The sequence below is a fragment of the Babylonia areolata genome, chromosome 11 (assembly GCF_041734735.1).
Source record: "Babylonia areolata isolate BAREFJ2019XMU chromosome 11, ASM4173473v1, whole genome shotgun sequence".
NCBI lineage: Eukaryota > Metazoa > Mollusca > Gastropoda > Neogastropoda > Buccinidae > Babylonia > Babylonia areolata.
The window spans coordinates 21,162,959-21,172,958 of record NC_134886.1 but is presented as its reverse complement, the minus strand read 5'-3'; the positions used below and the strand labels follow the sequence as shown (position 1 = coordinate 21,172,958).

The 10,000-nt window shown below is 43.5% G+C and overlaps 1 protein-coding gene across 2 annotated transcripts in view; it reads left to right on the top strand.

Annotated features, from left to right (window-relative positions):
• LOC143287597 (uncharacterized) overlaps nucleotides 1-10,000 on the top strand; it is a 45,566-nt gene that overhangs the window by 29,645 nt on the left and 5,921 nt on the right. The window contains exons 2-6 of one of the 2 annotated variants that reach the window (XM_076595706.1): nucleotides 3,485-3,686; nucleotides 4,616-4,717; nucleotides 6,883-7,032; nucleotides 8,914-9,028; nucleotides 9,678-10,000. The exon at nucleotides 9,678-10,000 is cut by the window's right edge and continues 396 nt beyond it. In XM_076595706.1, the coding sequence (XP_076451821.1) occupies nucleotides 3,485-3,686; nucleotides 4,616-4,717; nucleotides 6,883-7,032; nucleotides 8,914-9,028; nucleotides 9,678-10,000 (892 nt within the window). The remainder of the gene's footprint in view (nucleotides 1-3,484; nucleotides 3,687-4,615; nucleotides 4,718-6,882; nucleotides 7,033-8,913; nucleotides 9,029-9,677) is intronic. The other variant, XM_076595707.1, reaches the window with a different exon arrangement.

Genomic DNA, 10,000 nt, shown 5'->3' with positions numbered 1-10,000 from the left:
CTTCCTTCCCTTCTACCTTCCTTCCTTCCCTTCTACCTTCCTTCCCTTCTACCTTCCTTCCTTCCTTCTTTCCTCCCTTCTCTCCTCCCATTCTTCAGTCGTGTCCGACAATGACCATCAGAACTGCAGAGGAGGTAACTGCTGTCCCGACTATCTGGGCTAGAATTTGGTTATAGCGCAGAGTGATTGCCCATGTTACATCCCCACTATCTCGACCAAGAGGGTTTTAGGACAGTTGGCGTTGGGATGGTTCCCAAAGGCCAACTAGCCCCCAAGGCTGCAGCACTAAGAGCCAGTGCAATTTTGCCTCCTAGTTTGAAAGTCATTGTCCTTCACAATGAGACTAAGCTGTAAATGATTTCCTGTTGCAATGGACCCGGCATTGATAATCCAGCTTTCACATTGCTGTTGGCCCAACTGTAAACTTATGTCAATCTGTGATATAAGCATCTGTTCCATATCGTATCGAATACTGACACAGCAATAGCCGACATACCGCATCAAAGTTTTGCCAGAACCTGTATAATATACTTTAAAAAAAAGAAAGAAAAAAAGTATCCGTTGATGCGGCATATGGCTCAATGCTAGTTTGTCGAAGTTTTGAACGTCAAGTTTTATGTGTGTGTGAGAGAGAGAGAGAGAGAGAGAGAGAGAGAGAGAGAGAGAGAGAGAGACAGAGAGAGAGACAGAGACAGAGACAGACAGACAGACAAACAGACATGCAGACAGACAAACAGACAGACAGACAGACGGACAGGCAGGCGGGCAGGCAGGCAGGCACGGGAAGCAACTGGAGAAGGGAGTGCAATATCTGACAGTTATCCCACGAGTTTTAAACAGTTATCTCCCTCTAGTACTCCAGTCGATAGGTAGACATGCATCTTAGATAGAGAAGGGTAGGGGGACAGAGACAGAGAGACAGACAGACTGACTGACTGACTGACTGAGACTGAGACTGAGATGGTCGATTCATTTGAGGCCAACACCCTTCGTGAAGGGGAATATGAACAGATAAAACAATAATTGTCATATCATTTATGAATATGGAAACCAAAATCATCAACACTGAATACAACAATGGAAATACTATATCAGTCATAAGCGTTGAGATGTAACAATGTCCCGATATTTAAAAAGCTTTATATAGACGGGCCACTGCTGGCGACTGTCAAACGACGGAAGATGGCATGGTTTGGTCACGTCATACGACATGACACCCTCTCCAAAACCATCCTGCAAGGGACTGTTGAGGGAGGGCGCAGACGGGGGTGGCAGAAAAAAAGCTGGTCTGACAACGTCAAGGAATGGACCAAAATGACGATGCCAGATCTCCTCACGACAGCTGCCAACAGAACGGCGTGGCGAGCTATGACATCTTCCTCATGTCCCCCCAACGACCCCAGCGGTCGAGGGAATGAGTGAGTGAGTGAGTGATATAGACGGGCGCAATAGCCGAGTGGTTAAAGCGTTGGACTGTCAATCTGAGGGTCCCGGGTTCAAATCACGGTGACGGCGCCTGGTGGGTGAAGGGTGGAGATTTTTACGATCTCCCAGGTCAACATATGTGTACACCTGCTAGTGCCTGAACCCCCTTCGTGTGTATATGCAAGCAGAAGATCAAACACGCACCGGTTAAAGATCCTGTAATCCATGTCAGCGTTCGGTGGGTTATGGAAACAAGAACATACCCAGCATGCACACCCCCGAAAACGGAGTATGGCTGCCTACATGGCGGGGTAAAAACGGTCATACACGTAAAAGCCCACTCGTGTGCATACGAGTGAACGTGGGAGTTGCAGCCCACGAACGCAGAAGAAGAAGAAGAAGAAGAAAAGCTTTATATAAATACAAAGACAGGTGTCGCACGACATAAGTCACTGAGTACTGAATATCAGTAAAGTCAACTTAAAGAGACAAAGTTGTCAATAATATATGGGTCGAATAAATGCATCTCTAATTTCTTTAAGTGCTTCACAAAAACGAACAAAATGCACTTCATCTTCTTTAGACAGTTTACACATTGGGAATACCAAATCAGAGTCTTTTACCTTGTTGTATTTCAAATCGATGTACATCTTAATACCTGGTCTAAACCGTGTTATGATGTATTTTAGATGCTTACCCAAATTCAGAAGCAAATATGGTTTCATGACATACGAAACATAAAATGTTCTCAATGATTATAAACCGCCGAATCTATCACTGGTAGAATTATGCTGGTTCCATTCCTGCGTTCTGCAATCCGTTAAACGTTGTCGAAAAGCATTAATAAAACCTACTTCACACAACCTACACCTTGATTTAATCACAAAATGCCAAAAGTCACACTCAAACAAACAGAGGCGTGCATTAGAGAGAGAGAGAGAGAGAGAGAGAGAGGGTGTATATGAGAGAGAGAGAGAGGCATTTGATATATATATATATAGATATAGATATAGATAGATAGATAGATATTTGAGAGAGAGAGGTATTTGAGAGACAGAGAGGGAGAGAGCGAGTGGTATTTGAGAGAGAGAGATGGGGGTGTATTTGAGAGAGAGATAGAGAGAGGTATTTGAGACAGAGGGGGGAGGCGTATTTGAGAGAGAGAGAGAGAGGGGGGGGTGTATTTGAAAGAGAAAGGGAGAGAGGTATTTGAGAGAGAGAGAGGTATTTGAGAAAGAGAGAGAGACACTTTGAAAAGAGAGAGAGAGACTGCCGAAATAGAGAGAGGGTATTTGAGAGAGAGAGAGAGAGAGAGAGAGAGAGAGAGAGAGAGAGAGAGAGAGAGAGAGAGAGAGAGAGAGAGAGAGGGAGAGAGAGAGGTATCTGAGAGAGAGAGAGGTGGGGGAGTTATTATGTGTGTCTGCGTGCGTCTTTTTCTGAACGTGTGTGTGTGTGTGTGTGTGTGTGTGTGTGTGTGTGTGTGTGTGTGTGTGTGTGTGTGTGTGTGTGTGATTATAATTATCTCTGTCTTTTTTTCTTTTTATTTTCTCTGTCTCTGTATTTGTCAGTCTGTCTTTCTCTATGCTTCCCCTTTCTCTCTGTCTTTATGTCTGCTATGCCTCTCTCTCTCCCTCTCTCTCTCTCCCTCTCTCTCTCCCTCTCTCTCTCCCCCTCTCTCTCTCTCTCTCTCCTCCGTCTCTCCGTCTCTCCGTCTCTCCCTCTCTCTCTCCCCCTCTCTCTCTCTCCTCCGTCTCTCCCTCTCTCTCTCCCCCCCTCTCTCTCTCCTCCGTCTCTCTCTCTCTCCCTCTCTCTCTCCCCCCCCCCTCTCTCTCTCTCTCCACCGTCTCTCCGTCTCTCCCTCTCTCTCTCCCCCCTCTCTCTCTCTCCACCGTCTCTCCGTCTCTCCCTCTCCCCCCCCCCCTCTCTCTCTTTCCCTCTATCCCCCACCCTCTCTCTCTCCACCCTGCAGCTTTCGAAAGCACGTAAAAGACCTGACATTTACGCAACCAGCAAATTGGCTTCAAAAATGCAACAACTACAATCTATCCCTCATTCTCAGTCAACTGTCCACGAGAGTTGCAACCACTTCGTCAACTCAGGAGCTAGTCAAATATACAGTGTCAACGAAAAAGACAATGCGCGTGTGGTACAGGATCATCTGGGCTGCCTTGGGCGTGTTGATGTGGCGCCCGACTTTGGCGGAAGAGGCTTCACGGCGGGCGATCAGCAACAGGACTGATGCTCTGTCCGGGGAGGGTCAGGTTGGAGACTGTTGTTGCACTTGTCTGTAATGACTTGTTTGTTTCTGTTGTTCGCCGTTCTCTCTCTCTCTCTCTCTCTCTCTCTCTCTCTCTCTCGTCTATTCTCTGTCTCTCTCTGCCTCTCTCTGTCTTTTTGTCTAATCTCTCTATCTCTCTGTCTGTCTGTCTGTCTGTCTCTCTCTCTCTCTCTCTCTCTCTCTCTCTCTTCTCACATGTAGACAGTATTATTATATTCCAGTTACTCACTGAGACAATAACGTGTCCTTGACTCGATTGGACTTGAAGTGACTTGATAGACAGACAGGTTGATAGACAATTCGATAGTCAGATAGACTGATGTAAAGACAAGGAACTAAACAGACAGAGATAGACAGATAAATAGACAGACTGAAAGGTAAGAAGAAGAAAAGAAAGTAAAGGGACAATATAAACATTTTACTAAATGGATGAACACAATATATAAATGAATGAAAACGATAGGTAGATAGATATATAGATAGATGAACAGACAGACGGATAGACAGATAGATAGAGGGATAGATAGATACATAGATAGATAAGTGAATAAATAAAACAATTTCGTAAAATTGATGCTTTAACAAAGAAACGTTTTTCATGGGAAAATATAGAAAGGCACACATATACACACACACGCACACACACATACGCGCGCGCGCGCACACACACACACACACACACACACACACACACACACACACACACACACACACAAACACACCGGACCATTACATATACCCTTTATTTACGCATTTGATACGTAGCTACTACTTCACTAACTTTGTACAAACAAAAACAGAAGGATTAAATGAATGAGTGAATAGATAAATGAATGTATGTGCAACGAGTAGAAAAAATAAGAACGAAAAAGATTTACACACAAAGAGACTGGAAAAGGATGCCATGCACAGGACATTTCCGGTCATCTGGTGGCCATACTGGACAGACTGACCTCGCTGGAGGAGAAAGTGTCCCATCTGATGAAAGTCTCTTCTGAGGACCGTGCGCACATGGTGAGCCACACAGGGCTCTCTGTCTGTTTGTCTGTCTGTCTGTCTGTCTGTCTGTCTGTTTGTGTGTGTGTCTGTCTGTCTGTCTTTCTTCTGTCTGCCTGAATTATAACGGTTATAAGGGTTTTCAAGGAAATCGCAAAAAATTATGAAGAAAGAAAAAATAAAAATAAGAAGAAGAAGAAGAAAAAGAAGCAACGAATACTCCTACAGTCATTTTATTGTTACTTGTGTAGTTCTCAGTTCCACTAAACTTTAGCACCTTCCTCTTACAAACTGTCATATTTATTAATATCATTGATGCATGCATTTGCGAGGAGCAGCAGGATTATCAGTCTGAATGTACCATCAGAGAGAGAGAGAGAGAGAGAGGGAGAGAGAGAGAGAGAAACATTATATATATATATATATATATATATATATATATTATACAAACTTACATACACACATATACATATACTATATACCCCAGCCTCGGACAGAGCTGACAGGCCCTACAGTTCAATTTCATGCCAGCTAAGCCGACGAGCCAGCAGAAGAATGCTACTTGGGCATTTCACAGACCGTTTACTGCATTCCCCTGTGATGGTGATGGGGAAGAATCATCTGCAAATGGGATCAACTGGAGACAAAGAGACATGCTTGTTCAGAAGTGACTGAGTCTCTTCGGTCTTTTCTGGAAAGAATCATCTGCAAATGGGATCAACTGGAGACAAAGAGACATGCTTGTTCAGAAGTGACTGAGTCTCTTCGGTCTTTTCAACACCCTCTTGAGGTGTGTGTCTGTATTAGACCTTTTGTCAGGTCTACACAAGTATGTCCTTGTGTGGTTGCGTTTGTTTGCTTGTTTGTCTTTCACTCTGTCTGACTGTGTGCCCCCCTTCCCCCCCACCCCCATCCCCACCCCCTCCATCCATCCCCCGCTTCAACAGTTATCGATGCATTTATTTATTCAAGTTATTGTTGTGCCTTTCCTAAAGGAAAGATCAAACAAAAGTGAAACAAAAACATGTGCCGCATTTGTGCTTGCTTTTCTGTTGTTGGTTTTTGTTTTTTTGTTGTTGTTTTTCATATCTGAAATTTATCAAGTTATCTTTCTACATACAGATTTCAAAGTGACATTTCTTGAAACGCAATAAGAAAAGCATCTCACGATCTCTCCATACTGTTCCACCGCTACCATTGGAACAAAGGGTTTGTGTTACTTTCATTTCATGATGTGGAGAAATGACAATAACAACGACACATCATCATCATTGAATGAAGCGCCACTATCATCGCTAACACCATCATCAGCACCACGACCGTATTTAGAACTGTTAAACCCATTGTCGTCGTCATCATCATCGTCGTCGTAATCATAATCATGATCATCATCGTCGTCGTCGTCATCATCGTCATCATTGTCATCGTCGTCATCATCATCATCATAATCATAATCATTATCATCATCGCCATCATCATCATCATCATCACCGTCGTCGTCGTCATCGTCATCATCGTCATCGTCATAGTCATCATCGTCATCATCATCATCGTCATCATCATCATCATCGTCATCGTCATCATCATCATCATTGTCATCGTCATCATTGTCAACATCGTCGTCATCATCGTCATCATCATCATCATCATTATCATCATCATCATCAGGTGTGCCATCCTCGTGTCAGTCAGTGCCAATCATCAAGATCATCATTAGCACCATTGCTACCACCGCCGCCGCCACCATCATCGTTTCGTCCTTCAGTATGAACTGTAATCATCATAAACATCGTCGTCATCATCATCATCATCATCACCATCATCATCATCATTATCATTAGCCTAATTCTCATCATCACCATCATCATCGCGATCATCACCATCATCATCATCATCATCGTCGTCGTCGTCGTCATCATCGTCGTCGTCATCATCACCATCATCATCACCGTCATCACCATCATCACCATCATCATCATCATCATCACCATCATCATAGCGATCATCACCATCATCATCATTATCACCATCATAATCATCATCATCATCATCATCATCATCATCATCATCATCATCATCATCACCATCATCATCACCACCACCATCATCACCACCATCATCATCACCATCACCATCATCATCATCATCATCATCATCATCACCATCATCTCCTCATTCCACAGGTATTGCACGACCTTGAAGGGGTGTGTGAGGAACTCAGAGCCGCTCACATCACACCACAGCCATCTGCAACAACTGCATCATCTGTGTCCGAGGCAGCCAGCACCACTGAGATGACGCGTGGACCAGCACATAATTGTCCTCCACAACAGGTACGTGATCCGAGATCTGCATCAAATAAAGACAGGGGGGGGAAATGCACCTAGTATATCACATTTTTCGTTAGTTCCTTGTGTTTTGCATGATCATTACTTTTCTTACACTTTCCGTGGATGAGGCAATGTTGATGTAAACTTATTTTCACTACTGGTTTCTTCCATGCTTCCATGCCGGTAACAATTCTCCTCACAATTCACTGGTCTTTCCCAGCATCTTATCTCCGATACAAAGAGTAATTTCAGAGAATGATGATCAGCTGCTATATATATATCCAGTATTTTTATCCAAAGTAAAGCAGTGTTTAGAGGATGATATTTTACTCTCCTGTCCTGTCAATGTCGTCATTGTCAGCAGATTTATGGGGGGCTGTTGTTTGAGGGACGTGGTGGCGGTCTCCACTCTGGGAGGGACGCTCACTCAGTCTGGCTCCGCGACTAAGCCATTATTGTCGTTAGTAGGGAGCTTAGTAGGTGGTGTCCTAAGTACGTTAAAACAGAACAGGCATCACCGAAGTGACTCAGCAGCAGTGCAGGGTCTCCTCTGGTGTGTAGGCTCCTGGCGATCTAACATCGATAGTTCCCTGTGGACTGCCGACGCTGGAACTGCGACGGACGAACCCGGGTGTGTCCGTGTATGGGGAAATCTAAATGAGCGGCGTGGGAGTAATGTGACTGAAACGGTGCAGATGATGGGGCAGAAAAAAAAAAAAAGAGAAAAAATTACTCTCCTCTTTCCATGTCTTCAGAAACAGAGCAATGTTTACAGAATGATGATTTACTGCTATTTTCCTGCATTTTCTCCTAAACAAACAAAACTGCAGAAGAGTGATATCTCACTGATTTTTAACTTCATTCTGTCCTAAGCAAAACAATATAGATGGTGATAATCTTTAATTTGCCCCATTTCTTTTCTCGAGGATAAAGATTTACAGTTCTTTTTCTGCACTTTTCTCTTGAAAAAAAAAGCAAAAAAAGCAGTGTTTAGAGGACAATTTTTCACCCCTCTTTTCCTGGATTTTTCTGCTAAACTAACCAATAATTACAGGGTGACCTTTTATTTTTTTCTGCTAAACTAACCAATAATTAGAGGGTGACCTTTTACTTTTCTCTACTAAACTAACCAATAATTAGAGGGTGACATTTTATTTTTTCCCTGCATTTCTCTGCTAAACTAACTAATAATTAGAGGGTGACCTTTTACTTTTTTTTCTGCTAAACTAACCAAAAATTAGAGGGTGACCATTTACTTTTCTCTGCTAAACTAACCAATAATTAGAGGGTGACCTTTTACTTTTCTCTGCTAAACTAACCAATAATTAGAGGGTGACCTTTTACTTTTCTCTGCTAAACTAACCAATAATTAGAGGGTGACCTTTTACTTTTCTCTGCTAAACTAACCAATAATTAGAGGGTGACCATTTACTTTTCTCTGCTAAACTAACCAATAATTAAAGGGTGACCTTTTACTTTTTTCCCCTGCATTTCTCTGCTAAACTAACCAATAATTAGAGGGTGACCTTTTACTTTTCTCTGCTAAACTAACCAATAATTAGAGGGTGACCATTTACTTTTTTCTGCTAAACTAACCAATATTTAGAGGAGGATCTTTTTTACATTTTTTCCCTGCATTTTTCTCCAAGGATGATATTTTACTGCTATGTTTCTGCATTGTTATCGGATAAAAGCATTATTTAGATGATGATACTTTACTTTTTCCTTTCATGTTTCTTTATGGATGACATTGATCAGCCCCTTTCCTACATATTTCTCACATACAAACAAATATGTAGGTGGGTTACTTTTGACTGCTCTTTACCTGCCTTTCCCCAAACGATGCAATGTGTGGAGTGTTTGCTTGACCACTGTATTTCACAGGCAAGCGGTCAGCTGTTGGTGACGAAGGTGATGAAGGAGGAGACAGAGACATCGTACATAGTGACTGTGTGCTATTCTGCCACAAAACAGCCCCGGGTGTTTATCTATATTGATGGTAAGTGACTGTGACTAACTTCGGTGTATCTGGATTGAATTGTAGTGTGTCGCATCCTAACGTATCGTATCGTGTCGTGTCGGGTTGTCTGACTGTGGTGTATTCTGATGCAGTGCATTGGTTTGTGTTGTATTGCATTGCATTGTATTACTTTAGCCAGGGAATGATTGAGAGAGAGATTTACAGACGACGGGCGCAATAGCCGAGAGGTTAAAGCGTTGGACTTTCAGTCTGAGGGTCCCGGGTTCGAATCACAGTGACGGCGCCTGGTGGGTAAAGGGTGGAGATTTTTACGATTTCCCAGGTCAACATATGTGCAGACCTGCTTAGTGCCTGAACCCCCTTCGTGTGTAAACGCATGCAGAAGATCTAATACACACGTTAAAGATCCTGTAATCCATGTCAGCGTTCGGTGGGTTATGGAAACAAGAACATATCCAGCATGCACACCCCCGAAAGCGGAGTATGGCTGCCTACATGGCGGGGTAAAAACGGTCATGCACGTAAAAGCCCACTCGTGTACATGCAAGTGAACGTGGGAGTTGCAGCCCACGAATGCAGAAGAAGAAGAAGAAGGAGATTTACAGACAGACAGACAGTGATTCAGAAACACACAGAAAGAGTAACTACAACGTCACTATGGTCACAGGCAACAAGACAGAACAGCCAATGGAGAACGCTGACTTTGGTGTCGTCACTGCTGTGAGGCACAAATCCAACATCAGCGACAACGTCAGTTTAGGCGTCGGGTTGACGCTTTGCCACCAGTACCTCTACGTAAATCTGGTGCTGCACAAAGGCTCCACAGACCAGACCCTCTTCCCCGACATCCACATGAACGCGGAACCCGGAAACGACATTGTCTTCGAGCCGGGAAGTGACGTGGACATCACGATGAACATTATCAACGAAGCCGACGAGAAACCCGTACACAGGTCATATGTCAGTACGCATCTCTTCTTGAAATCCCAC